This window comes from Ziziphus jujuba, chromosome 6 (assembly GCF_031755915.1).
Source record: "Ziziphus jujuba cultivar Dongzao chromosome 6, ASM3175591v1".
NCBI classification, from domain to species: domain Eukaryota; kingdom Viridiplantae; phylum Streptophyta; class Magnoliopsida; order Rosales; family Rhamnaceae; genus Ziziphus; species Ziziphus jujuba.
This window is the reverse complement of record NC_083384.1, coordinates 26,070,277-26,085,357: the sequence shown is the minus strand read 5'-3', so window position 1 is coordinate 26,085,357 and position 15,081 is coordinate 26,070,277. Positions and strand designations below refer to the sequence as shown.

General features: G+C 33.7%; 2 protein-coding genes across 2 annotated transcripts; both read left to right on the top strand.

Moving 5' to 3' along the window:
* The first annotated feature begins 1,426 nt into the window (after nt 1-1,426).
* Nucleotides 1,427-7,015, top strand: LOC107405248 (hydroxymethylglutaryl-CoA synthase). The gene is made up of 12 exons (XM_048464222.2): nt 1,427-1,733; nt 2,817-2,923; nt 3,295-3,427; nt 3,900-4,043; nt 4,209-4,367; nt 4,600-4,673; nt 4,787-4,862; nt 4,978-5,033; nt 5,155-5,242; nt 5,453-5,593; nt 5,685-5,834; nt 6,431-7,015. Exons 1-12 carry the CDS (start codon nt 1,671-1,673, stop codon nt 6,638-6,640), a joined length of 1,401 nt encoding a protein of 466 aa, XP_048320179.1. The 5' UTR covers nt 1,427-1,670; the 3' UTR covers nt 6,641-7,015.
* A 4,920-nt stretch (nt 7,016-11,935) lies between these two features.
* On the top strand, nt 11,936-13,595 carry LOC107405250 (transcription factor TCP9). The gene has a single exon (XM_016012280.4). It carries the CDS (start codon nt 12,170-12,172, stop codon nt 13,424-13,426), a length of 1,257 nt encoding a protein of 418 aa, XP_015867766.3. The 5' UTR covers nt 11,936-12,169; the 3' UTR covers nt 13,427-13,595.
* Nucleotides 13,596-15,081: the final 1,486 nt, after the last annotated feature.

Sequence of the window (15,081 nt, the reverse complement as noted above, 5' to 3'; positions counted from 1 at the left end):
AAACCATATAACCATATGGTTTGTGAAGCAAAAATTATATGTTTTATATGATTTGTAAAGCTTACATTTAATGTTTTAATTAAAAAAAAAAAAAGGAACTATCAAATGGAAACACATTTTTACTCCGTTATTATTGGAATTAGCCTGACAAATTTATAACCTATTTTCCACCAAACAACTTAGGAATTGGCCCCTTATCCCTGTATGATAACCATAAGTGGTGATTTATATTGGATTGATAGGAGAGAAGGAAAAACATATGTAAATTGAAAGGAAGTATAATCATTAATAGCTTAAAATGTAACGAAGACGATAATTTATAGATTTTGTGTCTTCCTATTCAGATAGATAATTTGTTTCCCCTCTTACCAAATACATTTTAGTTATTTACTTCTAAAAAGAATGATAAGATTCAAGCCAAGCATAATAACTTTATTCTTTAGAGTTTTATTTTTATTTATATATATATATATATATATATAATGTGTCAGGTATGCATCAAACAACCATAAAAATAAATCCCAGTTCTATCCCCAAAATTGGCCATTTAACTGGGGATGTCACTGGTTACTTCAATTAAATAGTTATTTGTGACACAAGTAAGTACGGACAGGATCGGGCACATCTTGAGGGAAACAATAATTGTTATTACTTTTTGATGAAAGGCAAATAAAATTGATAAATAAATAGATAAACGAATAAAAGGATAAATATATGTTTACCAGTTGAACCATGCGATACCCTTAATTGTACAAAATCTTTTGCATTGTCCCTTAGGCTTGAACCATTACTTTTTTAGTCAGTTAAATCTAACCATACATTTTGAAGCATAAATTAGATAAAATTAATCATCACAACTCATATAATTATATTTTAAAACTGTTTTATTCTACTCAATTTTACTTTTAAACAGTATGTCGATCAATTTTATCAAATTAAAAGCTATATGATAATTCAGGGTTCAATATGTAAGATTTTATGGTTTATGGGATAAAATGTTAAAAAGTAGAATAAATTGTGGAGTAAAATGTAGTTACACTATGAATAAATATTTTATATAGTTATATATATATATATATATATAGAAAGAGAGAGAGAGAGAGGGAGAGAGAGAGAGAGAGAGAGGCGGGCGGGTGGGTGAGGATGAGAGAGATGAGAAAAAGGGATTGTCCGCTGTCATTTAAGAATATCCAATAAGACCACGGTAATAACAAGGTGTTATGGGGGGTTTAAATCCCTGTTCTCATCCCAACGTAATAATAAAAAATAAAAAATAAACAAAAAATCAGTAAAATTCATTGAAAAATGAAAAAATAGCGGTCAAAGATTAAAAACGCTTTTCTCTCAAAATTTTGGCCCCCAAAAAAAAAAAAAAAAAGGCTCACCAAGGTCTGCGTTTGGAGGAGACAATAGTGGACTCGGCTTTCTTTCTCTCTCTTAAAATCCTTCCTCTATATATACCCGCTATACCCACCCCCATCCAGCATGTTGAATATCTGAACACCTCTCTCTTTCTGTCTCTCCAGCCAGCTTCTTGTTGCTCCGAATTGCGCAACGAAGAGTTTCTGAGAAAGCGAACAACAGCGAATAGCATTTCTCTTTTTGTTTTTTTTTTTTTGGTTCGAGTTGTTTCTCTTTGAGGATTTTTTGTTGTTCGCATCGAGAGAAAAATGGCTAAGAATGTTGGAATCCTCGCTGTTGAAATCTATTTCCCTCCTACTTGTGTTCAGCAGGTGATGATCCCTAATTTTTTTTAATTTTATTTTATATATCTTTTTTCCTTTCTATTTTTAATGTTTAATCACTCTGAAAAGTTGGAAATGGAAAAAGAAAGAAGATGAAGAAATTGTAATCTGAATAGCATTTTGATCATTTGAAATTTTAAAAAAAAAAAAAAAGAGATTAAAGAAGAACTAAACTAATTCGATTAGTTGTATCAGGCTTGGTTTAGCGAAGGATTTTCTTTTCTTTTCTTTTTTTGTTTTTTTTAGTTTTCTTTCTGTTGAAGTTTTCTTTCTGTTGAAGTAATCAAAGTGATTGAAAATTTGAAGATCAACATTTTGATTCCGATTCTAAGCTCGAATCTTGTCAGCTTCAACTTCAAGTGTTTGTAGTCGTTTTCGCGTATCTATTATTATTGCTTTTTGTTATTTTTTTTTTAATTCATTATTGTTATTATCATTTTTCAGATCTAAAATTGATAGTGAATTTTCAAGTTTATTTTTATCTGTTTGGTGTGCTTAATAATATATCAGAAAGATGAAGGATATTTGTGTGACGTAGGTCTTAGGTATGACTGTCCTTATAGGGTAGGAAGGCTATTATGAGTCTTTTTAAAAGTAATCAATGAGCTCTCCTTGTATCTACTGGTCCTCTGCTATGCCTACTTAAAATGCTCAAAATCGTACTTTTTTTCGCAAATTAATACTAATTGAATGGTTAATTGGATGGTAATGATTTTATAATTTGAGATTAAATCAACTGTCCTTCAAGGTGGAGATTGGAATATGTTGGCTTGTAATTTTTGTCCATCTGAATATTTTTATTGATGGTTGAATTGGATCTGTTCATGCACTGACTTAAAAAAATAAATAAATAAATAAAAGATAAAAAAATAAAAAGAACCCAAAAGAAAATTAAGCTTTCGAATTAGAAGAACTTTTCTAAGAAGCTGTCTTGTTTTTCAGTCTCTCTGCATATGTGGGTGTGTATGTGAGCTTGCTTGTGTTTTGCATGTATATGTTCTTTTAAGCTGAAGTATTATATATTTGGATATCATTGTTGAATGTGTTTTTTGTTTGATTGATGTGAAACAGGAAGCTCTGGAGGCTCATGATGGTGTGAGTAAGGGGAAATACACCATAGGACTTGGACAAGATTGCTTGGCATTTTGTACAGACGTGGAAGATGTCATCTCCATGAGGTTGTAAATTGTGATTTTTGGAATTAGTTCTCAATGTTTTGATATTTTCAGCATTCCATATAACTCCTCGTACAACCACAGCAAAAATGGTGATATTTCTATAGGAATATTGAACCTCCAAAATAAATCTTTAATGAGAAGAATTAGATCCTTTCCGTATTTCATATGGCAAAGCTAATTGTTGGATGGAATTTCATTCTCAGTGTTACTTTATCTTAGTTGAGTTGTCAACATTATAGAGAACTTAATAATTAAATTTGTTATATTCTTCTAGTGACGGATCCATTCTGTCGTGTATGTGGGAGACTATAATTTATTTGCTGTAGCATCTTATGTGAGACTTATATTCATTTTCTGTTTTGGGTTTTCAGTTTGACAGCAGTCACTTCTCTTCTTGAAAAATATGGGATTGATCCAAAACAAATTGGCCGGCTGGAAGTAGGCAGTGAGACTGTGATAGACAAGAGCAAATCAATTAAGACTTTCCTGATGCAAATATTTGAGGTATTATTCCAAATTATTTTTAAAAGTGCACTTTTCTTATATTTGCTTGGTCATAGGATGGTGTATTAGGAGTTCATTAAAAAAAAATATGTCTGAGGATTCTAATATCGGTTGAGGTGGAAATGCGTGAATTAGACATCGTTCAAGTGTATTCTTTGCTAATCCTATGAGACTTACATATACTTGTAGAAGCCATTTTGTATTTATCAAATATTGCTAGACTGCTAGTTAATTGATGGTTAAAGTAGCATATATTCAGCTTAAGTTTTTGGCACTTGGTTCAAGTTCCAAAATCATGATTCTTATTTATTTTCTTTGCAATCATAAGCTCAAAGATTTCTTGTATCTTTGGCTCACCTTTACTGACCTACAATTTTCTCCTTATATTACTATTTGTTTTGTCCTTCACTGCCTAGTTCATGCGTATGTACATGGATTCACTGATTTCACCTTTCTCATGTTAAACACGCAGAAAGCCGGAAATACTGACATTGAGGGTGTAGATTCGACTAATGCATGCTATGGTGGAACAGCAGCTTTATTCAACTGTGTCAACTGGGTGGAGAGTAATTCATGGGATGGACGCTATGGACTTGTTGTCTGCACTGACAGCGCGGTACAGTCATTTTCTTTGAATATATGAATTTTCCTTCTACTAAGTCCAGTGACTGTCAGATCCTTGAGGGTTCATTGTTATATACATATTATACACGTATTGGTTTTACTACAAATTAGACAACCTTTCCTTTTCTGTTTTCTTATTGGAGGTCATTTCTACCAGGTTTATGCAGAGGGACCAGCCCGGCCGACAGGGGGTGCTGCTGCCGTTGCCTTGCTTATAGGTCCTGATGCTCCCATTGCTTTTGAAAGCAAATTTAGGGGAAGTCATATGGCTCATGCCTATGATTTTTACAAGCCCAACCTTGCCAGTGAATATCCGGTACTACTTCGAAACTCCATCTTAGTTATATTTTTGAGTATTAGATCTGTATCTTGCCAATATTAATTTTCATTTCAATATTCTTATTTTAGTCTCTTTCAAGTATTGTTTTGGTCCTAAACCAAGTGATTATTTACATCTGATTACGATTTCTATTTCTTAGGCCTTCTTATCCACTTTCTGTTGCTTGAATTGCCAGTTATAGTAATTCCATCTCTATATATTTTTGTAGGTTGTTGATGGAAAACTTTCTCAAACATGTTATCTTTTGGCCCTTGATTCTTGCTACAAACAATTCTGCAAGAAGTAAGATATAGGAAATCTAAAATCATTTTCTACTTTCTTGCTACAGACATCAGATGACCAATATCTGCTGTGGTTTTATTATTATAAATCTCTTACCATCTTGCCTTTTGCAGATATGAGAAATTGGAGGGAAAACAGTTTTCCGTTTCTGATGCTGACTATTTTGTATTCCATTCTCCATATAACAAGGTAGATGATATAGTTCTTATCATTTACATTAAATAGCTACCTCTTAATCCTTAAATGCTTAAAGTAGTGGTCTCTTTGCTTTGTTTTTTATTCTTTTTTCTTTTATCTGCTGCAGCTTGTACAGAAAAGCTTTGCTCGTTTGATATTCAATGATGCCTTGAGAAATGCCAGGTTATTATCTTCCTTTATGCCGCTAAAAATCCAAGCTCTTCTTCCTTTTTTTTTTTTTTTTTTCTCTTTTTTCTCAAGTTACATATTCTTGTTGATTGATCTTTTTTCCTTTGATTTGCAGCTCCATTGATGAGGCTGCTAAAGAAAAGCTAGGAGCATTTTCGACCCTTTCTGGTGATGAGAGCTATTCAAACAGAGATCTTGAGAAGGTCTATTAAAAACCCGTATCAGCATTATTATCAACAATATTTTAATTTCTTTTCTTATCTGAATTTTTTCTTTTTATCTTTTCTTCATAAGAAAGAGAAGGGGAGTTGGGGGGTTGCTTTAATTATGATAATCCTTATAGACAACTCTAGATTTTTGATAAGGGCTTAACTCCTTGCTGATGGTTATTTTCTTACACAATTGATTTACAGTTATCCCAGCAAATTGCTAAGCCTCTATATGATGCAAAGGTGCAACCAACAACTTTGTTACCAAAACAAGTTGGAAACATGTACACTGCATCTCTTTATGCAGCGTTTGCATCTGTCATCCACAACAAGCATAGCACACTGGTAAGAGATTCTATCCACCTCATATGTTAACATCAGTCTTCAATATGGAGATATATCTTTCTCAAAATTTAATTGTCCTTGAAACTTGCAGGCTGGAAACCGGGTGGTGATGTTCTCATATGGAAGTGGCTTAACTGCTACAATGTTCTCATTGCGTTTCAGTGAGGGTCAACATCCCTTTAGCTTGGATAACATTGCAACTGTCTTGGATGTTGATAAGAAGTTGAAGTCAAGACATGAGGTACTTTTCTACTGTCTCCGTAAACTGTAATTTCTTGTCATAATAATTGGAATACGTACCGTTGAATGTCCCTGCACAGACAAGAACATGTCTCCTCCACTTTATTTGAGTGTCTGGAAAGTTCTCTAAATGAAAAAACACGCATAGGCATGCAAATTCCTGTGGTAATTTGCTACTTAAAGATCTTCAGCAACATGGGGAATCCATTACCCTTGTTCCCTTAAGTTTTTTGTCTGCTTGGATTCAGGAGGTTATACCTAAGTTTAAGGTTAGGATAAGTTCCCTGAAGTTTTTTGTCTGCTTGGATTCAGGAGGTTATACGTAAGTTTCAGGTCAGGATAATAACTAATGGACACTAGGCCCATGTGGAATATTCGTAAGAAGGTTTTGACGATAATGCTTCCCCTTCCTGGTCTACCTTATTGAGAGAAGTGAATGTGTTTTCTGCCTATAAAAGCGTAATTCAGAAAAGCGTAAATAAAATTAAAACCCTTTCCTATTCTATAGGAAGGAGAAAATATCACATGTTTAATGAATTTAAGTTCCATAGGTGTCCTGTTATTGAATACACTATAATGGATGTGGTTCTCTTGCAGTTCACACCAGAGAAATTTGTCGAAACTATGAAGTTGATGGAGCATCGTTATGGAGCCAATGACTTTGTGACTAGCAAAGACATCAGCTTGCTTTCCCCAGGCACATACTACCTCACTGAAGTTGACACCAAGTACCGAAGATTCTATGACAAGAAGGAAGGGGAGAACGCCTCACACTGTGAGAATGGCGTGGTTGCCAATGGTCACTAATATTGGACACATCACAATATATAATGAAAGTCTCATTTGTGTTTTTTAGATGCCCGTAGCAAGCAGAATACCCCCCTTGCTTCCTCTAGATTTGTATGCTGAAAGCAAATAATTGGTTTTAGCAGGAAGTATTGTCATGTTATAATTTTTTTTTTTTTATAATTTTTAATGAAGTTCAAAATAATCTACCTCTTCCTTTAACCATAAAAGAGAATTGTCTCATCATGAAAAATAGTACTGTTCAAGTCCTCGAAATTTGCCTTCCTCAACTGAGTTAAGTGTTTGTTGCCTGGTTTTATCAGACTATTGTAAAGTACTCTATAACTTGGTAGAGGAATTGATTCTGTTCAGTGGAATGTTTAATTCTCTTGCTTATATGATGCTGTTGTGGCATTTCTATATCCTTTTTTTTTTTTTTTTTTCACTTTTCTTTTTGTCGATAAACTAATGGCATTTCTATGTCTTGTATATGATTTCGACGGCATGAGATAAACGTTGGCAGCCTAATTTTAAAACGACGTCTATGATTAGGAGGCTGCTTAGGAAGCCTATCTTTATTGGAAAAAACCCAGCCTAATTCTTTCGACTGCCTAATTCTTTCGGCTGATCCATATAAATTTCAGCCCAAGCTGTATCTAAAAAGACTACACCCTAGGAGCTCATCTAAATGACTTGTCAAGTTCCTTCCACTAAGTTGGATATTTTTAGCTCCAAATCCAGTCTAATCTAAGATTTGGAAATTCTGTAGTTATTGTCATTGGATTGTCCTGATTGTTCTGATAATTATATTTAATGTTCAAATGTTTCCGAACAATGGCAATTTTGGGAACGCTGCTGAAGAACAAAATTTGCCATTAAACCTACCAATAATGAACATAAACTTGGGTCAATTTAGGTTTTGATTGAAATGGATAAGGGAAGTTTCACGTGTTCAGATTATGATTAAGACCAACGCTTACACAGCATTGGGTGAGAGAGGCCACGAATTCTAAGAAAGAGGGAGATGGGAAAAATTTAGGGGCCCGAAGAAACAAAAGTAGAAATAGTTCTCTCTCCACACCTAACTTCATCGTAGATTGCCCAAACAAGTCCCTTTCAGCGGTAGCAAAATCATTATTTGCTCACACATATAGATATCAAATTGAATTCTTTCACCCAGTATATATAAAAGTATTAATAATGTTGTAAATAAAATTAAAATATATGATATATATATATATATATATGTATGTATACATTTCGGTAAGTATCTAATTGGTGAAATTAAAAATGTATGAAATATTTTTAGGCCATTATACTAAACACGAATGGGCTTGCAAACCCATACTATTGTGGGCATAATTCCGATTATAGGTAATTTATGTAAAAACCACTTTCTTTCTCTGCAAAGAGATTGGCTACAAAATATATATATTTGGTTAGTATGAGAAATTCTTAGGTGCAATGTGTACAAGTTGGAAATGATTTTATACACAGGACCAATTGCATAATGACATACGCGCACCAATTAAATGTCATTTTCAAGTTTTAATACCATTTCTTTTCTTTGCTTACACATCTTCTACCTCCTCCTTTGCAAGATAATAAAAACCTCACGGAACAAGAATTAGAAACTAAGGGCAGTTGTTTTAAAAACAGCTTTCTATTATCTAAAATTTTTACAAAGTGTTTGACTGTTGTTTTTTGAGAATAGTTTTTGAAAACAAAAATAATGAAAAAATAACAAATTAGGAAATAATATTTTGTTATTTTTCTTGATTTGGAAACAATTTTAACATATTAAAAATTCATTCGAACCACCAATTTGGTAATATCCAATGAGATCGAGGCTCAAGATCGCTTGAATAGAGTTGTGGCCCAAAACCATCCATATGGGTTCGAAGCTCAGAAGTAAAGATGGCAATTCGTGTTCACGTGTCGGATTCGTATTGACCTGTTTAATAATCGTGTCAAAAATGCTCAATCTGAACCAAATCCTTTTATTAATCGTGTTATGTATCTAAAATGCTAATTCGACCTGTTTATAAACAGGTTAATATGACACGTCTTCATTAACACGATTACTTTAATGGATCATATTGATATGTTAACTCAAAAATTTACCTATTAACACAAAATTAACCTATTTATTGAAAATTAACTTGTTTATTAATATATCTATTATACTAACTTGAAAATCAAACTTCTTATTTGAAAATGATTTAAAAATAATAATTAAAAGACAATATAAAAATAATTTAAGCATTAAAAAATTAAGATGACAATTAGGGCTTTAATTGTGTGGTGGGGAAGAGTTTTAGTGATCTGAATTTTTTTTTTCATGTTTTATTTTGTTTATTAAAGATTTTTTTTTATCTTTAAAAAATTAATAATAGAAAATTACTTTTATAAAGTTTTTTAATTTATAATATCTTTTACTTATTAAATATTATATTATAGATAAAATTATAATTTAAAATTAAATTTAAATGGGTTGTAATATGTATATAGTCGTGTCGAGTCGAAACTGATACGTTTAATAAATAGGTGATAATGGATCAATTTTAAGTTAAACGGGTCAATCCAAAAATGATACGATTAATAATCGTTTTAAACGAATTGATCTGATTATTTTATTTTGTATCGTTTTTGAATCGTATTGCATTGTCATGACCTAAATTACCATCCCTACTACTCATAAGATCCAAATAGACCCCTATGTTTAAGGATTGCCAAAATGGATCAAGATCTGAAACTATCTGAATGGGTTTTAATATATGGAACCGCTTGAATGAACCAAATATCTAAGATTGTCCCAATGAGTTGAGCATCTAAAAGTACCCTAATGAACTATCCTGAATTGCCTAACATTCTTTATTTTTCCAAAATAATAAGAAAAATGTTTTTGATTTCTCTATTTAAAAATAAAAAACAGAACACACAGCCAGCACCTAAAGCCCTATTTGGGTTTTTGGATCTCTTGAAAGTAAAACAGTATACTGAAAAAAATAAAGATTTTGGCTTTGAGGAATAGCGACGTTAATGCCATGGTTCGGATACCCAATAACGCAATGACCCTTTTGATCTCCAGAATGCTACCTCTACCTCTGATTTATTTCTTCCTCTTCAATACTTTGATTGATTTTTTTTTTCTTCTACATATATGGGTTTGTTGGTTGCTTGGAAATTGTTTGGAAAAAAAAAAAAAAAAGGAAAAAAGAAAAACAGAAATTTGTTCTTTTCTGTCTGTTTTAGATCTATACATTAAAAGTCAGATTGGTTGTAATAAGAAGCAAAATTGTGGGGGTTCCTTTTACTCGTTTTTCTTTTTTATAAACTTTTTAAACATTACTTATGTTTATAATCTCAATTAGAAATTCATTTGTTTGTGTTACAATCGTGAGCTTTTATAACCTGGGAGCTTCTTATTTTATTATTGCAGAGGATGGGGAAGAGTATAGTGGGAAGAAGGGAGATCGAACAAAAAAAAAAAAAAAAGAAGACTAGTGAAACAATGTTAAAAATCAAATTAAGAAGACTGATCTGGCTTAAAATGAATGGATGTTTGATGCACACATTGCATAATATAGTTAGCCATGTGTATAAGTTATTATCCAGCTTAGTAGACATTGTGTACCATATAAATTTCAATTAAAATTCCATTGTCTGAAGAGTCATAAATCACTTTTTTAAGAGAAGTGATTAATCATTCTCAAATGCATCTTTATTTTAGCTTCAAGGCAATTTTGGTATGCTCATGCATGGTAGTAATATACTAATTAGGGAATATTGTACTAAATCGACTAGATTGTAATTTATTGTACTGTATAGCATTTGGTGAAAGCATACTATAAATTTTCACTAAAAAAAATATTTTATCAAAATACTATTTTATCTAATTTTCTGAAAGAATTACATTACTTTTTTTAAAGTAACAATTGCATTAGTTAAAAAAGATAAAACTGATTCTTTAGTATTAATGGCATATATAATGTTAAAATAATTGCAGTTAAATTGATTTTCGAGTACTACTTATGTAACTTTCTTAAGTGATACATTATTCATAATATATTAAATAAAATTCTAATTATATAATATTAAGATACTTAAGAAAAAAAATTACATAAAAACAATAATTAATATTATTAGAATAATTTATTTTTAAATATGTGTACTCCATTAAATAGTTATAGCTCGTTTGTTAATTAAATAGAGTGTTGTTTTCAGAGAAACTAACTAATTTCCTTAAATAATACATGATTCATAATATATTAAATAAAGTTCTAATTATATAATATTAAGATAAATTAAAAAAATAACCCAAAAAAACAATAATTACAATTATTTGAATTTTTTTTTTTTTTTAAGTATGTGTTCTCAATGAAATAGTTGCAGCTTGTTTTTTTTTTTAATTAAATAGAGTTTTGTTTTCAGAGAACGTAAATAATTTTCATTCTAAAAAAATTAAGTGGTTTATAAAACACCTTTCATTACACAGTTAGTTTTGTTTTTGTTACACCACAATTGCCTCTAAACATTATAAAGAAACATGATGCACTAACTTTATAATCTCTATTATCAGTTTTTTTTTTCTATAATAATTGCAAATGAATTAGTATTTTTTTAAAAAAATTAATCAATCAAATTTTTAAATAAACATGGTTTATAATTTGACAATTTAATTAATTAATTTTTTTAATATTTGATCGAACATAAAAGAAACAACTTGAAAGCTTTGCATGGTCTTATATAAAAAATTGTGGTTTAGTTTTATACTACAGCAAAATTACAGTTACTGTAAGGTAATGTCATATGTACTGAAAAGAATCAAAATCCAAAAATTCCAACACCACTTTTTACTTTACATTCGGTTAAATATTCAATGCTATCTGAATAGAAATTTTAGCGGTAGGAGATTTTTGCCTTTTTCTAAGTTTCTGATAGTGGATGGACCACCGTATATAAATCGTATCAATCAATGAAATTCATTTATTAAGCCCACAAATTCAAAAGGACCTTTTTTTACAGACTTTTCTGACACAGCGGTGTGAACCAATTGCTTAAGTCTTTGAAACCACCTGTCGTCCCCCCACCCCACCCGGTGGTCCAACCAAACTGGGGACAGTTGAGAACCAGAGGTGGGTCACCCAGTAGGACCCAACACGTGGCACCATCCACCACCTTACGACCCCATTTCTTGTCTGATCTATTCCCCACCGTTGATCTTCTTCTCCACCCCCCTACCCAAACGAACCTCTTCAATTTTTTAAAAATACAAAATTATTATCACTCTTTGAAATTAAATACAAATTGTGGGTTTATTTTTTTTATATTTTTACTCATAAAATTTCTAATGCTCTATATTTCTATTTCCGTTATATATTACAGTTCCATGTATATATTCTCTTCGTTTCTCTCAAACCAAACAGAAAAAAGAAAACCCTAAACTTCCCTCAGCAGATTCTCTGAAACCAAACGGTCCAATTTTCGCAGTTGAAATTGGCTCGAAAGTCCTTGGAAACCCTGAATAGTTATCTGGGTCTTGTTAAAATGACGTCGTATTTGGAGCAGGAAATGGATCAAGATGACGATGGAGGAGGAACCTCCGATCTCAGCACCAGCGCCGGAGAACCAGAAGACAATCCCACCTCCATCACTTCCACCGAGAACAAGAACACCAACAACAGCAATAATGGAGTCTCTAGGCCAGCGAATTTCGATGATTCCATAGCTTTCCAAACCATACCTTTGAAAGAAGAACCCTTCGATTCAGAATCACCGTCGGAAGACGACCAGAAAACCCAGCCGCTGCCACCGGCATCTTCAGCCTCCATCGGAATGGTTCCGGTGGCTATGCAGATGCAGATGCCAATGCCAATTCCGATGCCCATGCCTGTCTCTACCGCCGCCGCCGCCGCACGACGATCCTCCACCAAAGACCGCCACACCAAAGTCGAAGGACGAGGCCGTAGGATCCGAATACCCGCTACGTGTGCGGCCCGAATCTTCCAGCTGACGCGGGAATTGGGTCACAAATCCGACGGAGAAACCGTCCGGTGGCTTCTCGAACACTCCGAGCAAGCCATCATTGAAGCCACCGGCACGGGTACCGTACCGGCTATCGCCGTTTCCGTCGGTGGAAGTCTGAAAATACCCACCACGTCCAACACCACCGACCACAACGCCAACGAAAGGACAACCAAAAAGCGCAAACGACCGTCGAACAGCGAATTCGTAGACGTAAGCGAAACAATCTCTCAGTCCTCAGGTCTAGCTCCGGTCGGACCGGCCACACCCGCGGCGGTCCCGCAAGGACTCGTTCCTGTCTGGGCCGTTGGTAACGCCGGCATGATGGTTCCGGCAAACGCTATCTGGATGATACCACAGCCGACGGCAGGGACCGGAGTGGTACCGGGACATGGAAATGCCAACCAGCAACCTCAGATATGGGCCTTGTCGCCGGCGGCAGTGACGCCGGTGTATAATATGGTGGCGAGGCCAATATCTTCGTTCGTGGCTAATCAACCGGCTGCGGGGACGGCGGGAGTGGAGGTTCGGACGACGACGTGTTCGACGTCATCGGCTGTTGTTTGTAACAGTGGGTTGTCGAACTCGGCAGCGAGTACGAGCACGGTTGGGACGAAGGCGGCGAAGAAAGCTTCGACTATGGCGCTGAGTTTAAGTTCTAGTGGCAGTGGTAAAGCTCAGATGCTTAGGGATTTTTCATTGGAGATTTACGATAAGCAGGAATTGCAGTTCATGGGTAGGCCTGGAAATCATCATCAAACTCAGTCTTCCAAGCATTGAACATGAACGAATGAAATCCTCCATAGCAATAGAAACAAAGAAAGAGAGGAAGAAGCAGTGGGTTAGTGTTTCAAATTGAGTGCTATCCACTTCCAATTCAAATCAAATGGGAAAAAAAAAAAAAAAATTTTAACAATAATGATAATAATAAACAAATTAAATTTTAAAAGGTTTTTTCTTTTATTTATTATTATTATTTTTTGCTGCTCATGTTTGTGTTCTGATCTTTCCATTTGGAAGCTACACAATTCGGCCATGAACGTCTTCGTTTTGAGCTTTCTTTCTAACTTATTATTATTCACAAATATATGTTTTAAATAAATTAAAAAAAAAAGAGAAATGTTTTAATTATCAAATGAGAAAATGGCTTTTTCAGTATAAGCTTGCAGCCCAAAACGGTTTGAGTTGGCGATGATAAGGTTGTTTGCAAGTGATTTTGCTTTCAAAATAAAATTAGCCCACAGAAGTTGAAAGTTGTAGACAACTAAATTCAAATTAGGTTTACAATTTTAATATGATTCAAGGATTAAAAAAATATATATATATTTGATATAAAGTTGACTATATATATATCTAAATTCTTACAAATGGCGAAGTAAAGATTTGTTTTCTAAAATGATTTAAAATTTGTATATATATATATATATATTTTGTTTTCTCCAATTGAAGTTTTCTTTACTTTTTAAAAATAATTTTGAGTATTCTAAAATCACTCACAGATGAGATTCTGATTTTGAGAAAGAAAATTCGAATTCAGGATCAAGGATCGCTGTTTTTATCTTCTGTTTGGTATTCTCCAAAACCTGTTATCCTTTTTTTTTTTTTTTTTTCTTTTCCCCGGATTATTTAAAGTTAGGGATTTTTTTGTTTTGAATATTTTTTTCCAAAATTCTGAATTTCGGATTGGCCATACACGCACGTGTGAGAGGGTGGGCAGAGTTCGTTGAGAGGGGTGGGGTGGGATGGGGTTGTGGTCCACCTCCAAATGGTGGGTCAATGAGTGCTAGCCATTACCTTTAGCTCTCTTTTTCCCAGAGAGTGTGAACCACTTGCTTCTCATTAACCATTTCCCTAACTCCTATAGGTTCGTGTGTTACACGCAAAATATCAGGCAATTTGAATATAGTGCACTAGAAAAATGTGATCCCCGTGGTGTGTGTGGGGCTACGTTGAAGCTGTCAAAATGGTGGGGTCTGATGGGATGAGGTGCGCGTGCACCGAGAGAATTGTGGGGCTCATCTCCATTGGGCCCATCGTGTTGGGATTTGATGCTTGTGGGCCCTCGATGCACCCTCTCATTTGGATGCTTCTTTTGGTTGGTCTGATCTAAATTGGAGAGCATAAAAAGATTGGGTTCCACTGCACATTTAGAGTGGGCCCTCTCTCTCTCTCTCTCTCTATCTCTCCCCCCCCCCCCCCCAACCCACGGACGGCTTTTGTTTATATGTGGTCCAGCCCAGATTTTATTTTTTAATTGCTCATTGAGACTGAAATTTTGTTCTTTAATTTTTTTTTTTATTCTTTTTGCGGTTGGAATATTCTCAGGTGCATAAAAGGATCTTTCAATATTACAATTCTCTTACAATAAATAATAATAATAATAATAATTGCAATTCCGTGTTACTTTCTATAAATATACCAATTAGATCATATAT

What these genes read in the sequence shown, in the direction of transcription:
- LOC107405248 (XM_048464222.2), top strand. Translation starts at nt 1,671, where the DNA reads ATGGCTAAGAATGTTGGAATCCTCGCTGTTGAAATCTATTTCCCTCCT. An exon ending in TTGTCTGCACTGACAGCGCG is followed by an intron (nt 4,044 to 4,208) that starts GTACAGTCATTT and finishes CATTTCTACCAG; the next exon opens with GTTTATGCAGAGGGACCAGC. An exon ending in CAAACAGAGATCTTGAGAAG is followed by an intron (nt 5,243 to 5,452) that starts GTCTATTAAAAA and finishes ATTGATTTACAG; the next exon opens with TTATCCCAGCAAATTGCTAA.
- LOC107405250 (XM_016012280.4), top strand. Translation starts at nt 12,170, where the DNA reads ATGACGTCGTATTTGGAGCAGGAAATGGATCAAGATGACGATGGAGGA.